Raw genomic sequence first — 16,463 nt, forward strand, 5'->3', positions numbered from 1 at the left:
CCCAGGGGATCGGCTCCGCTCACGGGACGCCCGAGACGGTTTACACGTGCGTGCCGCGTGGACCGAGAGCTCCGTCTCCAGGGCGAGTGGTCTGCAGGGCGCAGCTCAGGGGTCGACAGGCCGTGGTGGGGAGCAGCGCGTCACCCCGACCGCGCAGGGCGCCGCGGCACGGAGCAGACCCTCAGGGCAGAGGGGCGCCGCGCCCCCGTCCGCGCCGTCCTCGCCCGCGGGCCCCCTGCGCCTCCCACACCCTCATCTCATTTTCCGCAGCCTGAGTCTGTTTTCCTTGTCCCGTTTCTTAAGAATGAGGATGAATTGGTTGAAAAAGTGCTCCTGGTCCTTCCGTTTCTGAACAAGCCGAAACCTCTGGTCGCGGCCGTACTTCTCTGCAAACTCCTTAAACGTGGTCCTGGAAAAGAAGGTGTCGCTGAGGCCTGGCTGGGTGCTGGGTGCTGGGTGCTGGGTGCTGGGAGCCAGGCACTGAGCACCGGCCAAGCCTGGGGGGCCGCAGCTCCTTCCCCCAGACCCAGCTACTGGCAGCAGGGCCAGGGGGCGCGGGCATTCGGGGGGCTGGGCGGGCTGCACGGAAGCTGGGGCCCCGGACGTGCTCCCCACCTGCCCCCACCCACCCCGCCTGCCCCGCCGGGGCCGTGCCAGGGCTGTGCTCCCCACGGAGCCAGCGTGACCTGCAGACCCCCTCGCTACCGCTCACGCAGGAGGCTTGGCCGCCCCTGGCTCTGGTCACCCCTGGTTCCGGCCGCCCCTGGCTCCGGCCGCCCCTGGCTCCGAGCTGGCCACCGCCCCATCCCGTCACGGCACCCCCAACATGACGCTGTCGGGGGGTGCACCTTGGAGGCGGCATGAGGGTGGAGCCCCAGCGAGCTCCGGCCCCTTCTGCCACGTGAGGACATGGCGGGACACAGTGGGGACGCGGTGCGTGGGGACCCCGCCTTTGACCCCGGGGGCAGCTGCCCCCGGATGCCGGTGTGCTGCACTTGGGTCTCGGGCTCCGGCCACCAGGCGCCGTGAGGAACACACGTCTGCTGTGAGGCCCCCGGTCTGTGACTACAGCCTGCCCTTCCTGCCTTTCAAGAGGAGACCCACCGGGGGCTCGTCATCTGGTCACCTGTCGGGAGGGACACTGAGGTCGCCAGTCAGGCGCTGGGCAGAGGCCCCTTGTACACGGGTCGATTCTGGGCCCCTCAGAAAATAAAGGGAGAGGTGAACCTCTGTGGCCCCTCGGCCGTGCCTGAGGGGACACTCTGGGGGGACTGGGACTGGCACCGGCCTCTGGCCTCCCCGGGGAACCCGCGGTGGAAGGCGGGGGCACTGGGCAGAGGGCCAACCCGCAGCCTGGCCCTGCCCCCGAGGCCGGTCCCCGAGCCAAGGCCCCGCGGGCCAGACAAGGCGGGGAGCTGGCTGGCTCTGGACTGCCCCAGTGCCGGAGTCCCCGTGCCGGTGTCCCCACGGGCAGGGCCCAGGGCTGGGGACGACGGGCGGGGCAGCAAGGGCCGGGGGCGCTCCAGGGCTCCAGGACCCCTGCGTGGGCCCGCCCGCCGCCCCGTGTGCAGCGACGCCAGCCACACGGGCTGCACCAGGGCCGTGCGGGACAGTGGGGGACGCGGGGCAGGGGGGGACACAGGACGGGGGGGGGGCGCAGGACGGTGGGGGACGCGGGGCAGTGGGGGGCGCGGGACGGGGGCGGGGGGGATGCATGCACACGGCCCGCAGAGCCGTGGGACGGGGCAGGCTTGGCTCCTCTGAATCGGAAGTCACCCGTGTACCGCACGCCAGCGCGTGTGTGGACGGCGGCGGGCGGCTGGGCCGCGCGGGCGGGGTAGTGAGCTCTGCCCGCTCCCACCGGCCGCGCGTGCGCGCACGGCGCCCCCGCCCCCGCCCCCGCGGCGCCCGCACGGGCAGCGGCTCTCGGCGCGGGCCGCCGTTTCACCCGTGGTGGAGGACACCGGCTGCGAGACTGCGCGTGACGGCGGCGATGACAGTGGCCGTGAGCGCGTCCTCGCCGAGCGCCTTCCCGCCAGGCCCCGCGTGCGGCACCCGCACCGCCCTCCCCATCGCCCTGGGGGGCTGCAGCCGCCACCCCCGACCAGACGCGGGCGCGGGGCGCGGGAAGGCCCAGCGCCGGGCCCCGTGGCCTTGCCCGGGGTCACAGCTGGAGGCGGCCTTCTCATCACGGAAGGCGCTGACTGCAGAAAATGGCAATTTATGGTTCATCAGACACACTGCGTTTGGCAGAGGAGATAATTCATGCTAATTTTTTCTCATTCAGAAGGTACCAGTTTTTGAAATACTCAGAGACTCTTTGCGAGGACTGTGTGACCAACGCTGACTTATTCTGCTCCCAGGACTGGCCCAGTGAATTAAGCAATTATCGATCAAAATACAGAAACCAAACATCGATTCATGTCTATTTAAGAAAATAATGTATTTATGCACTTGAAAAATAATAATGCATAAATATCTATTTAAAAATATCCCAATCTAAAATAAAAATGCATCAAAATTGATAACTTTTATACTTGAAGTTATAGGCATATAATGCTAAAAGCTCATTATTTTACAATTATTAGTCAATTAAACCTAATTTTTAAGACAAGCTAACCTCACGTCTTTTTCTAGGTACTAACGGCTGTTTTCCTATTATTCTCTTTTATTTCATGGAACCTGCCTGCTCATTTTGGGTGAGTTTTGGTGAATCCACAGGGCTCATTTTTGGTGAGTTTTGGTGAATCCTGCATGTCAGACCTTCACAATTCACCCTGGACAGCTGCTTGGGCGTCTCGGGGGCGTGGGGAGGTCAGTGGGGTTGGGGGTTGAGTGGGGTTGGGGGTTGGTGGGGTTGCAGGGTCGGGGGTTGGGGTTCAGTGGGATGGGGTGTCGGTGGGGCTGGGGGGGTCAGTGGGTTTGGGGGGTCAGTGGGGTGGGGGTCAGCGGGTTTGGGGGTCAGTGGGGTTGGGGGATCAGTGGAGTGGGGGGTCAGCGTGTTTGGGGGGTCAGTGGGGTTGGGGGGTCAGCGGGGTCGTTTCGCTGCTGTTTCGTTTGCACGTCTGTTCCTTGATCGTTAGGTCAGGGGCTGACCTCCCGTCACGAGGCTGAGAGGCTGGTTATTCAGGCCACGGCCCGGGCTGCTGGCGCGTGAAGCCCCGGGGCAGAGCAGGGGGCTCCGGTGCGTGCGGCGGCGAGCGGCACTTGTGCAGAGGTGCGGGGGGGGGGGGGTCACTTGCCGAGGACACGGGAGCGACGGGCCTCCCTCGGGTGGGGGCCTCCGCGAGCACAGTTGTGCGGTCCCGGGACGTCGGGTCACAGGCCGCGGAGCGGACCTGGGAGCCCCTCCAGCGAGGGGGCCCGGCCGCGGCCCGCGCCTGGCACGCCCCTTCCCGTACCTGGGCGACACTTTGGACTCCTCCAGGAGCTTCCGGAACTCCTCCTTGGCGAGCAGCAGCTTACTCCGCTTCTCCTTGTACTCTTCTTTTACCCTCGTCTTGACGAACTGTTCGAATATCTGAGACACACACAGGAGGACCGTGGCGAAGGCCCGCCACGGGAGCGAAAGCTCGCGCGTCAAACGCCCCGCGCACCCCGCGCAGCGGCGGGAACCTGAGGCGAGCTTCGCGCCCGGCCCTGCCACACCCACCGCGTCCAAGCCCTGACTCCCGCGGGGCCGGCCCGCCACTCGACGAACCCCGGGAACGGCAGGCTGCGGAGCCGCCGGCAGCCGCACCAGCCCGGCGCCAAGCACCCGTGCCTCCCGCCCGGACCCCAAGGGCAGCGTCTGCAGCCGGGCGCTGTCCCGAGTCCCGCATCGCGGCCGGCACCACACAGACACGGGGTTTGGTCTGGTCACTTCCTACGGTGACATCATTGTCATTTATTTCTCCAAAAATGACTTTAACTCAAAAAAGGAAGTCAACTCGGCATCTCTGACTCCCCACGCGGTGGTCGCCGAGACCCACCGTGACTGTGGGCTCGTGGGATGAGGCCGGCCTCCCCGGGAGCCACGAGCCCCCAGGCTGGCCGCGTGGACACGACCGAGTAGGAGGCCTGAGACGGACTCCGCACGCGCCCCAGTTGGGCAGTGCACACGCTGGCTTCTCAGCTACACTGCCTCATCGGGGCCCTTGGGCCCAGTTCCAGACACTTGAGAGGCTGCTTCCTGCCCTGGGTGGTGTCTCGGGGGGTCGGAAGGCTGTCCCCAAATGGCAGCTCCCTGGTGTGAGCTTACATTCCTATCTGATCTGTGGGGAGCACATCTGGGGGGACAGGGCGCGCCAGCCAGGGGACTACAGAGTCCAGTGCCCCCAGCTGCCCAGGTCCGTCCTGTGGGGGATGACCACGCCCCCAGACCTCAGGAGGGCAGGGGTCGCCACCCTGCCAAGGAGCCAAGCAAGCACCAGAGCCCCTGGCCCGCCCTCTCCTTCTGGGATGTGGCCTGGACATCTGCATCGCTGGGCCTTTCTCGGTGGGCGGAGAGGGTCTCGCTTCCTCGGCTTCCCCTGAAAGGGCTAATGCCTCTCAGAGCCCCGGGAGCTGGGGCGAGGACGGCGGGGCCCCAGCAGGGATGGCGGGGCGGCCGCACTGTTGGCGGGGGGCCGGCCGTGGCCTTGGCCGTGGGAGGGCTCCGCCACAGAGGCAGGCGGGCGTCTGGCCGCGGGTTCCCAGCGCTGGCGGCTGCACTCTGACGTGTGGTGCTGCAGGAGCGGCTGGGCTGCCAGGCAGCGAAGGCCTCAGCTCCCCACACGGCGGGGAGACACAGAGCGCTCGGCCCGCAGGGCACCTCGCCGCGCCGTGCTGGTGCTGGGTTAAAGAAACATCGCGGGCCAACAACACCGGACATAAAACTGTGCCTTCCGCCCTCTGCCCAGCTGCCCCAGACTCCGCTTCTGCGAGAGCCGCCAGGTGGGTCCCGGCCCCGGCCCGGCCCCGGCCCCGCGCGGACGGGCCCCCCATGCCCCACGCGCCCCCACCCACCCCGAGCGCCGTGGCTCCTGCCGACACCCCGCTTTCCTTGTGCAGCGCGTCTGAGCGCAAAGGGCAGCAGGGGGGACGGAGCCAGAGACAGACGCCTCGGCCCTGCCCGGCGACCACCCGCACCGCAGACGGCAGGGCCACGGCTGAGGATCAGGCCCGTTTCCAGGGTAACGGCGTGACCTGCGCCTCCAGACACCCATCCGCTAGTGTGGCCTTTCCCTCTGTCGACTTATCTGGGAGACGGTTGGGCTCCGAGGTCATCTATGAACAAGCCGCACTGACCCCTGTCCGGCCTTTTTAAAACGTCCCCAGGCCAGCGACCTCCGACCCACCCTGGCTGCTCCGTCCGGGAGCTGCTTTCTAGAACGTCCACATCTTCCTCAGGCCGCCGTTTGCCCCGGGCGCTCTCCCCGGTCCCTGTCATGTAGCGGACCCCGAGTCCTTAGTCCTGGACTAAGGACGGTGACCAGGACGACCTGCTCGACCCTAACTTCCGGCCCACAGACACGCGGGCCACAGCGGCCACTGCGCACCCTCCCCCCGGCGTGCCGGGTGCGCGCCCTCCCGACGCGGGGTCTGGGCCTCCGTCGCGCGCCCGACGCGGAGTCACCTGCTTGCGCTCCTCCGCGTTCAGCAGCAGGTAGCGGGGGTCGAACACGATCTTGTGCAGCTCCTTCTCCCAGGTGGAAAACGCTGACACCTGAAGGGGAACATTCGACACGGCGGCCTGAGCGTCCGGCGCTGAGCCCGGGGCCAGGCGCGGCGGGGGCGGGGACGCGCCGCGGGGTCCGGGGCTCGGTGACGCTGGCCGCGGGGAGCGCCCGCGAAGTCGCCACAGAGCGCGGGGACGCTGTCTCCCCTCTCCGGGCTCTGCGCCTCTGCCCCGAGGCCCCGCCACCTCCCCGGCGCCCTGGCGCTCTGGGGCGTCACGTGTGGAGGAGAAGTGACCCCGGTAAAGCCGCGGGCCGCAGCGGAGGGCGCCGGCTCGCACGCGGCCCGAGCTCAGCGTGATCTTAGCTGATTTTAACCCACGTTTAAACCTTTTCGAAGTGTCATATTTTAAACAAACTGTTTTAGTTTTCAATACTTTGAGATTCACTGAAAGGTTACAGGGCCGTCGCGGAGCGAGCCCGGACCGGTCCCAGCCCCTCGCGGTCACACCTCACTCAGGTTCCCCGGCTTTCACCTAACTCTCCTTTCTGCCCGTTTCATGCCCGAGTCGCCGGGACAGCGCGTGGCATTTAGCCTCACACCTCCCGGGCTCCTTAGGGCGGTGACAGTCACTCAGGCTCCTCGCCGTCCCGACCGGCAGCTCTGGGGGCGCTGCTCAGGCGTTTGGAAGATGCGCGTCCCGGGTTCCCTCGTGGCCGGGCTGGGTCGGGAGGGAGACCACGGAGCGGGGCGCCCCTTCCCGCCCCTCGGCCACGGCGCATGCGCCGCTCCCACCGTCGCCGTCGACCTCGGTCAGCTGGCTGCGGCCGGGTTTGCCGGGTCCCTCCTCTACGACTCCCCCTTTTTCCCCGTTTTCCGTGCTGTGCCCTTTGGGGGGTCTCTGTGTGCACCCCACACTTGGGGCTGCATTTCTCCTGGAGGCGGCGTTTGTGCATCCTGCACATTTACTCACGTCAGCGGAGACTTGTGGGCACCGGCTTCCGGTTTGGGTCCCAGTGACCCTGGTCACTCCAGCCCTGGCTGTCGCGAGCCCTTGTGGTCGACGCCTGTTTCTGTGACAGAGTCTCGTCATTCGGGGGGCACTTTCTTACGTTCTGGCACTCCACGACGCCCTGGCGCATCCCGTGCACCTGCCGCCTGAGCCCCAGAACCAGCCAGTCCTCCGAGACGCCCTGGTTCCTTTTACCGGGGAGCGAACAGCATCAGAGGCCCACGTCCGAGCATGCTCACGGCTGCCGGGGCCGTTGCTTCTAGAATTCCTCAGCTGATGGAGCAGCGAAATGTTCGAGTCATTTAAAAACAATGGCCAAAGTGCTGACCATGCCTCCGGCCGCGTGCTGGGTGCCCAGGAGCAGAAGGGACGGCTGGACAGTCGTCAGGGTGGGTCCCTCACTCCTTACCTGAGACACGCAGCTGCTCCGGGAGAGAGACTTGATGCCCAGTTCCAGTCAGGCCCCCAGCCCGTGTTACAGCCACAGCACATGGGAAGGTCACTCTGTGGGGCCTGAATGGCTCTCTCCTGGGGCCGTTCTCGGCTGCAAGGCCCCCCCCCCCGCCCCGGTTTCCTGTCAAGGGACCCCTCCTGGTTCTCCACAGCACCCTTGGGCCGGCTGAGACCGTTCCATAGAACAAGTCATGTCATTGCAGGTGAGCCCCCCATCCTGCTCACAGGCCCCGCCCACACTGCTCAGGACTGTACACCCAGGGGCGGGGACCTCGGGGGCCACCGCACGCACCTGCCCACACCACAGGTCCCCCGGGCGGCGCTATTTCTTCTTGCCCTTGGCTTGTGAGTGCTGCCCCCCCCCCACCCCGCGCTCTGATTCTGTGACGTTCTGCACGTGAGCTGACCCTGAGCATCAGGGTCCTTTGGCCGGTCCCCAACCCGTTCCTGCTGACGTCCGGTCCTCCCACTGCGGCCTGATCGGGTCACGTTGGCCCTGTCATGGGTCCCCTCCTGAGTCTGTGGGACCGTGGGTCTCCTGGGACCGTGTCCCATGACCTCCTGTCACCTCCCGACGATGTGGCAGCTCCCCTCCCGGCTGATCGCCGGACACCCCCACATGGCCGGCTTGTCCTGAGCACCCATCCCAGCCGGTGAGAGAGCCCCACGGCACACGCCTCGCCCAGCGGCCCTGTTCTCGCCAGCAGAAGCCACCAGGGTGAGGGAGTCGCAGGGAAGGACAGTCACGGCAAGAATCTGGTCGGATCAGCTCCATCCACCGGAGCCGCTGGAATCTGGGGAGGAGGCGGTGTCGCTCCCGGGGGCGATTCAGGTTTTGAGAAGAGAGGATTCCTTCACGTAAAGTCATAAAGTCGTCTGAGGGGGTCAGTTTGGGCTGACCTGCCCCTGTGACCCGCCCCCAGGCCGGCGCCTGCGGTGGCTGCTTCAATCTTCAACTCGAGGTCCCGTTTCTGCTCTGGGCCCCCGACAGCTGCAGGCGGCTTGAGACCAGCGGCGGGGGAAGGAGGAGAGGCTGGCGGGAGGCGGTTGTTCTCTGCAGCTCTCGGACCAGTGGGCGGTCTACAGTCCCCAAGGCCGTCTTTGTGGTCGGAGCCTCATCGCTAAGGGACAGGTGACTCCGTCTAAGCAGCTGATTCGTCAGAGGCCACGGAGTGATGGGGACGGGGACCCACATAGAAGCGGAGGATAGTGAGAGTCGAGTAACAAGAAGCGAACGTCAGCGTGGGTGGGGCGTGGGGCGGGCACGACTCAGGGACCAGGACTGCTCCTGCGAGGACACGCCACGCGAAGGAGACTTTCAAAACCAATGTGGGGTGCGGGTCAGCTGTCTGCAGCCTGCAGGAAGCGATTCTCCCCCCAACACTCACTCACACAGACACAACCACGCTTGGTCACACACATGGTCACACACACACGCTCAAACACACATAACCACACAGGATCAAACACACAATCCCCACACACACAATCGCACACACACGGTCACACACACGTGATCACACATTGGTATGATTATCAGAAAATTACTAAAAACAGCAAAATCGGGAAATACACTAAATGAATGAAAATACAGAATTTTTAAACTGACAGTGAATTGAATATTATGTCCTCATCAAAACCATTTTTCAAAGATTTACATTAATTTTAAAATGCTTAAAAGGAGAAAATGGTATACGAAATTATAAATTAGGTTAAGACTTATGAAACCGACTACTATATAATAAAAAAATATTGTTCAGCCACGTTCAACTACCGTTCAATATTCATTACACTGTGCGATAAAAATGTTTATCTTTGATATTTAAAAAAATCTAACATTAAAAAGAAAGGACTGGAAGAAAACGTGCCCAATCGATATAACGGCTGTCTCTGCGGGCAGGATTTTACGTGATTTTCTCTTATTCCTACTCTTAATATTTTGCAGATTTTCTACAATAAGCACGCCTCCCCTTTACGGCATAATTTCACCCCATTAGCGGTGTTAGTGTCCTGTGAGAGTTGGAGGAGTTGCCATAGGAACGTGAAGCCAGAAGCTTCCCAGGAGCGGAGAGGCACGTGGAGCGGGGCCGAGGCTGCGGATTCCCCAGCTTTCGCCCAGTACCCGCCCTGGCCTGCCGGCCCTCCCTCCCTCCTGCACCTGCTGCCTGCCCCGCCCCCGCCCCGCCCAGGCCCGCCCTCTGCACCTGCTGCCTACACTGAGGGCGACCAGCACTTTTCTCACCGTCTGGCTCAGCGCTGCTCCCAGGCATTGCCCATGGCATGGGGGGGCCCTGTGAGCTGGGGGTACCCCTAAGAAGCTCTGCTTCCTCTACGCCAGCTTCCAACCGTGGTCCTTGTGCAGTTGGAGACACTGTGGCCAGGGATGTGGGGGGTTGGGGGGTGGGGAGGGTTGTGTGCCGTGCACACCACCCCCCACCCCCATGCTTACAGACTCAGATCCAAGCTCCAGGGCTCACCTGAGCAGCTGACCACACTGTCAGCCAGTCTCCCCGAGGCTGCCCACTGCTGGGGAGCAGGCTGAGGGTCACCTACAGAGGGCCTAATCCCAGAGGACCTCACACGTGTGCAGCCCCAAGTCCCTGGATCAAGGTCTAGAATTCTCGAAAAACCCTTCCTTCCCAGCCCCTGGGAAAGCCATACTTGTGAAGAAAGTATGCAGAATTAAGAAGTTCTCAATACTTTACCTCAAATGCAGTATCTAAAGAGGCAGGATTGAATTAATAATCTGCTATTCAATTAAATCTGCCCCTTTACAGACTAAAGTTTAAAAGAAAGCTCTATTGTGGTTTGCACAGGAAAACAAGATAAAAACCAGAGTTCCCGTGAGCCATGAGGTGCGTACCACAAAACCACAGACTGAAGGCCCCACCCGCAATCCCTCATCCCCACGGGACACCCCAAACCGTGCCCCCCCCTAAACTGCTAAAACCGGCGGGGTCGGCCTCCCCGTTCCGCAGACACTCGCAGTGGAACAGCTTATTAATCAGCCAGTGCGGGAAAAAGTGACCTTTCTGCACCCCGCGTTTAAGCAACGTGTGGGCTCGGCCCGCACGTCCTCCCGAGCGTGATTGACTTATAAAACCTGCCGGCGTGTTTTACAAAGTCAAGAAGTTGGAATCGGTGCCGTCGGCGGCAGACTCAGGTCGGTCTGTGCCGCCTCTGAGCCGGGCGTGGGCTTCTGGAACCCTCACGAGGCGGGGGCGCAGGCTCCGCTCCAGCCTCTCTCTCCTGGGGACACCCCCACACTGGGGGGCCGGCGCTTCACGCTGCTGCGTTGACGCTCAGCTGTAAGCATGTCGGGCCGGAAGGGGCCGCCCACCTCAATGGGGCAAGGTCGCACGGAAAATCTCACGAGCCAGACCGCTCACGAAGGCCACCGGGAGAGTCGAGAGCCCGTCGTGTAACCGTGGCCCGCCGGCGTCCTGGGGAAGGGAAGGTGGCCCCTCAGGCCTCCCCGACCTATGTCCTGTGCCGGTTAGCGAGGCTGCGATGGCGCATTGCGCCTGGTTGACTTCTAGAACAAGGAACCATAGGTATGAATAAGATGACAACCGGAGGGGCGCGGGAGGCCCGGAGCCTCCTCACTCCGTAACTGGGCAACGCGTCGGGACACAGAGCAGTCGAGGGGCGACCCGTGACAGGCGGGGGCAGGGGGCCCCCCAGGGAAAGGCCCCTGAGCCGGCGTGGAGGAGGGGCCGAGGCTGGATGGGACAGAGCCGGCGGCCACCAGCGGTGGGCCAGCGCCGACACTGGGCGCCAGCCTCGGGGACCGCAAGGCTGCGGGTCCAGCCATCGCGCCGGGACCCGGCCTGGTGCTCGGTGCACGCGCGGCTCAGCAAGCCTCGCCCACGAGCCTTGGGCGTTGCAGCGGGAGAAGCTGCGTGGGGGACAGGGTGGCGGGCTGGGCTGAGGGCCGAGGATGGAGCCAGGGTCTGCCGCCCTCCCCACGGCCATGTGGAGTCCTCGCCGGGCCTCACACGGACCCGTGGGCGCGCGAGGAAGGCTGGCTGTCCCACACGTGGCCCCACACGCCACCCCACACGCCGCCCCACACGGAGGGTCGCTTTAATCAAACCACCTCCACAGCTTCCAAAATGCGTGGCGAGGAGGGAAATGCAATCGTTTTAAAAATAAAATTTTAGCCTAAGAAGTATGACCAGTTTTAAAATCATATCTTTTAGCAAAACACGACCTCCATCTGCCTGCGGGGCGGGGCGTTTGCTCACCAACGCCCGGGGTCACGGGCGGGGTTCCCTGCAATCAGGTCACACGCAGGGTCCCGTCTCCGCCTGCCACACAGCCGGGCTGCCTATCCTATCGGCTCGTTCTACACCCAAAGCCAAAGCAGGAAATACCAATCCCTAGAAGGAGGTTCAATTATAAAACGTTTTTTCCCCATTAAGTTTGAAATGAGGTTTAGACATCCTAAAAATGAAGAGTAGTTAGTTGGACTGATCCATAGGTATGAACATCCCTGCTTGGGTTGGAAAACCACGGGGGTGTCCCTCTGGGACGTGTGGACCCCGAAACCTGGCTGCAGTCTCGTCAGCAGACAGATGCTTCCTTTACAGGATCCGGTGACCGTCCCTGGCTCCGCCGGGGGCTTCCTCACGCGGTGGAGAGAGCCGCCCACCATGCCGCCCGCCCCCCGAATTCCCCTTTCTCCCCCCGGCAGGAAGCGGGGTTCCTTGCATGTTTCTTTAGCCTCTATTCACAGGGCACCTGAATGTCACTTGCCTGATCCATGACCTTGCAGGGAAGCGAAGTGTCCCTGGACTATGCGGACAGTGACGGCCACGCGCCTCGGGGGGCTGTGGGGAGCACCCAGGCCCTTACCCCTCTCTCCAGGAGCATGTCTCGGAAGTGGGTCGCCCGCTCCTCCAGGGGCAGGACGGTCTGGGGCGGTGGCGTCTTGGTGCCCTCATCCTCTCTCTCCGCCTCCTCGGGCCCAGGACTCAGGTGGCCTTCGGTCCTTAGGAACACAAGACGGAGTTAGACACAGCCGCGGAGACGCAGCCTCAGCCCTCGGGGCTCAGGAGGAGGCAGGGACTCCTACTCACTGGGCCCCTCCAGTGCCCGGTGCAGCCGGCAAAGGCGGGGCCCGCCACTCTCGCGCCCACTCTGCCTGCTGCACTTGGGGCGGCAGCTGAGCCCGAGCGGGCCGGGAGCAGGCGGGGCAGCAGGCGGGACGGTGCGCCGAGGGCGGAGGCGCCCGTTGCCGCCGTGGCCCCTGGGGAGCAAGCCAGCATCAGGGGCTGGCCGGGCGGTGGCCGGCACCCCCGGCCGGGAGGAGCCTCCGCCTGGCCAAGTCATCGCCGTGACACTGGCTCCACTCTTGGGAGCGAGGCTCTCCTTTCGGACAAAGGCGTGGAAGGCAGTGACGGGAGAAGTGTTCAGTCAGTGCTCGGGATGCGAGGGCGTCCTGCGGTCGGGCCCCACGCGGATTCCAGTGACGGCAGGGAGACCGGGGCCCTCGGAGCTGGGCCCAAAGCCCCTCACGGCACCCACGCCCCCCGACCCACGTCTAGCCCAGCTCTCCCTGAGGGACCTTGCTCCTGGGGGCGTTTGGAGGCATCTGGGGACATTTGTGGCTGTCACAGCTGTTCAGGCGCTACCAGTGTCTAGGACAGAGGCCTGGGATGCTGCCGAACGCCCCGCAGGCCACAGGACAGCACCCATGTGGGGCTACCTGGGCCAACTGGGCCTGCGTGGGGCTCTCAGGACGAAGTCTACACGGCTCCTGCAGATGGGACTGTTCAGGGTGATGTGGTCACTTGGTGGCCAGGACCAGGTGAGTCCCCCCTCCCAACACCTGCGGAGTACACCTGCAGAGAACAAGTCCCTTCCATTGCTCTGTCCAGGGTGCTGAGCCCTGTTAGACCCGATTTCAGGACCTGCTGAGACATTCTGCAACAATGTTTCGCGTCTGACACCAGGTTTCTCTGGCTGGGGCTGTAATATGGATTAATCCAACCTAACACGAAGAGTGCAGAGGGAAAAAATGGTCGCTCAGCCCGGGGGGATCTTATTTATAGACTCACTATTCCAGGAGAACACGCATTCTTCACTTCTTATGCGATCATGTGGGATTTTGGAAACATAAAATTACCAGTGGATTTGCAATTGTATCATATTACAAGGACCATAATTAGGATTCCTTTGCAATAAATTTTCATTAGTGAAAAATAGAAGTGTGAAAACAAAACGAGTATTATTGTAACTTGAGACAAGACGAACAGGAACGAGCCAATGGTCACACGTCACAGCTCGTTCCCAGCCCCGGACGCCTTCCAGACGGCAGAGCTGCGTTCCATGCGAGCTGGCCCACAGCGGCGACGACGCGATGGCGATGAAGGTGATGACGATGATGAAGGTGACGATGATGGTGACGGTGATGGTGACGATGATGGTGACGATGGTGATGAAGGCGGTGGTGACGATGGTGGCGGCGGTGCTGACGATAATGACGACGACACTAACGACGACGATTCCACACCCTCACTGCCTCTGGCAGCCTCTGACCGGCCACCCCAGCCCTCCCGGGCCGGGTCCCAGCCCTCTGTTCAGCTGGGTGACATCTCATCCTTTGATTTAGTGGATGGGGAGAACCTGTTCTTTCTTCTGGAAAAGAGGACTGGAAATTCATCATCGAAACAGCACCCGCCTGTAACTCTGCTGTTAGACACGTGAAAGTCTGTGGCTAGCGTGATTCCTGCGGCTCTCTCCGCCTCACGGGCCGCCAGACATTCCGCCGTCGGCTGTGACAAATGGCCTTGATACGAGGCACCCTTTGAGGGCGCTGTGCCCTCCAGTCTTCAGCCGGGACGCCGCGGTGCGAAGGCGTGCCCCCGGCCACTGTCGGATCGGCGCACCAGCCACGGGGCTCCGTGTCCCTGGTGGGACCGGGGCGCAGGGCCCGGCGACCTCAGGGGACCAGCAGCACTGCCCGGTGTGGGGACACAGCATCGGCCTGGAGGCACAGGCCTTGGACTCCAGCACGCCCTGGGCCCTGCCTAAGAATGACTTTCTAAGGAGAAGATTTGGGGGAGCAAGAAAACAGAGGCCCCCAAGGCTGGGTGGGGGGCTTCCTGGCGGCAGCACCCAGAGCCCCAGCCCCCTTCCCTGGGGCAGGGCCCCCGCCTCCCCGCCTGGGGGGCCCGTACCTGCCCCGCCTGGCCTTGTCTCCGGACAGGTCTCTGCTGCCTGCACGTGCCAGGTAGAAGGACGCTATGCCTGGCCCTGGTCAGCAGTTGTTTTAAGGGGCGCATAGTGGGAAAAGTCCCAGAGATAAGGAGGCGAAAGGGACCCGCTCAGGTCAAATTCTACAGGTCTTTGGCTCCAGGGCCTTTCATCAGAGGCCAGGCTCCGCCCCTTCCCCAGCCCTGCCCTCCCCTCCCCCTCCCCCTCCCCCCCCCCCCACTGTCTGTCGCCAGCAAGGCTCTGGGTGGGGACGGAGACAGAGGAAGGAGCACGGGCTCAGGTCTGAAGGGAAGACTTCATTTCTCTTCTCTGCTGCAAATGCTGCTGCACGAGAACTGCTTCTTCTAAGAAACCAGGGGTTTTTTTTGTATTTTGGGTTTTTGATTTTTGTTTCTTGTTTTTTTAAGAGAAAACACAGGCAGCGGTAGTAACAGCCTTGAGGAGGCTTTCAGACGCCTGCCCCAGGCCGAGGGTCCCCGAACGGAGGCAGTGAACGGATGCCCGCTGAAGCCGGGACGCGCCCTTGGGGCCCTGACGAGGGCCAGTTCCGGAGGGACACTCGGCGCCACGCGGGCTCAAGGAGTGGCCTCACGGTGGCCTTCAGACTCACCCTCACCCTCCTCTGCCAAGAACGGGTGCCCGGTGGCCATATCGAGCCCTCTCCCTGCCCTCTGGTTGGACCTGAGGCACACAGACCCCGAGTTTTCCCCCTTCGCGGGGGATTCAGTAGGAAGGGGACATGGGCCAGGCCTTTGGGGCGAGGGGTGCCTAAGAAGGGCAGCTTTCCCACCCACAGGTGCCGCAGCCACCACAAACAGAGGTGCCACGCGAACTTGAGCGGTGAGCTCCTGCCCACTCATTCGGGCACCGGGGGACCTTCTGCCACCGCGTTTGGCAGATGAGAACCCTAAGACCAAGGCGGGTGACTCCCCAGAGTCACAGAGCAGGCCAGACAGGGCTGGGACTCCAGCGGGAGGGGCCTGACCCCCCCCAACCCAGTGCCTGAGCCAGGGAGGGCGGGCGCTGTCCACGGCCTGAGGCGCTGGAGCCTCCAAGGCACCTGCCACTGGGCCTCAGGCACCCGGCAGTCACTAGGGGGGACCGCGCCCCCCAGCCCCGCCGTCCTGCTGTGAACAGACTCAGCCTCGCTGTCCCCCCACACCTGCACGGAAAGACACGGGGGGGGGGGGGGAGGACAGGGACACCCACCGGTTCCTCTTGGTCTTCACGTTTGGGTCTTCCCTGCCGTCTTCAGAACTGGACACGTCGCTGTGGTCAGCTGAAAGAGAGAGAGGCCGACAGGGCTGGGAGCTCGCGGCCATCGCTCTGGCCGGGCCGGGAGCGCGCACCCCCAGCAGGCTCACGGGAAGTTAGGCAGTGGGCTCAGGTCTGGCCCGGCTTCCCCCTGCGCGCCCCTCTGCGCTTCCGCAGAGGCGTAAACTGGCTGCTTCGAGCGCAGGGACATCGCCCCTGGCCACTGCCCACTGCGGGGCCGCTGGCACTGGGGTGGGGGTGGGGGGCAGAGGACGGGAATTTAAGGCGGGCGCCGCCCCCTCCCTTGCCGCCGCCGACGCGGGCCAGGATGCGGCCTCTGGTCCACGTCTGCCTTGCGTCCTTGCGGGCGACCACCAGACCTGGGTCCTCTTTGTCCACTGCAAGGAGCGGTGGGGCTGCCCCTGCACGTGGCACGCACTTCACCGCTGGCTACGCGGCGACTTCAAAAAGCCGGACTGATTTCCAAGACAGGTCCGCCCCTTGCGCCCCGAGACGGGCTCTGTGAGCGCTCGAGGAGCTTTCGGAACCGAAGGTAAAAAGGCGCCTCGGGGTTTCTCACCCGCGTCCAAGGGGAGGAGGGGTGAGGAGGGGTCTGCGGGCGCGTCCGCCACCTCCTGCGCGTGCGCGCTTCCCCAGGAAGCGCAGCGTCATAATCGTGTCCCTGTGTGTGGACGCAGGTGCTGGGGGCTCTGCAGAGCGCCCCACATTCCCAGCTGCCGCCCCGCCCCCCACAGCTCACGTCCTTCCCGGGGAGGCTGCGCACTGAGGCCGCCCCTCACCCCGAGTGGCGTCGAGCCCGGCCACTGAGAGGCCCTCCACACCTGTCCTTCTAGAAACCCCGGCGGCTCTCCAGAGCGCGGCCAGG

The 16,463-nt window shown here is 63.8% G+C and overlaps 1 protein-coding gene across 1 annotated transcript in view; it reads right to left on the reverse strand.

Annotated features, from left to right (window-relative positions):
* Positions 1–209: 209 nt before the first annotated feature.
* Positions 210–16,463, reverse strand: part of TCERG1L (transcription elongation regulator 1 like) — an 82,357-nt gene continuing 66,103 nt past the window's right edge. The window contains exons 8-12 of the mRNA XM_036223581.1: positions 15,533–15,602; positions 11,960–12,095; positions 5,597–5,686; positions 3,402–3,520; positions 210–409 (exon numbers count right to left, since the gene is read on the reverse strand). Of these exons, the coding sequence (XP_036079474.1) occupies positions 253–409; positions 3,402–3,520; positions 5,597–5,686; positions 11,960–12,095; positions 15,533–15,602 (572 nt within the window). The 3' untranslated portion in view covers positions 210–252. The remainder of the gene's footprint in view (positions 410–3,401; positions 3,521–5,596; positions 5,687–11,959; positions 12,096–15,532; positions 15,603–16,463) is intronic.

Source organism: Rousettus aegyptiacus, unplaced genomic scaffold (assembly GCF_014176215.1).
Source record: "Rousettus aegyptiacus isolate mRouAeg1 unplaced genomic scaffold, mRouAeg1.p scaffold_m13_p_6, whole genome shotgun sequence".
NCBI lineage: Eukaryota > Metazoa > Chordata > Mammalia > Chiroptera > Pteropodidae > Rousettus > Rousettus aegyptiacus.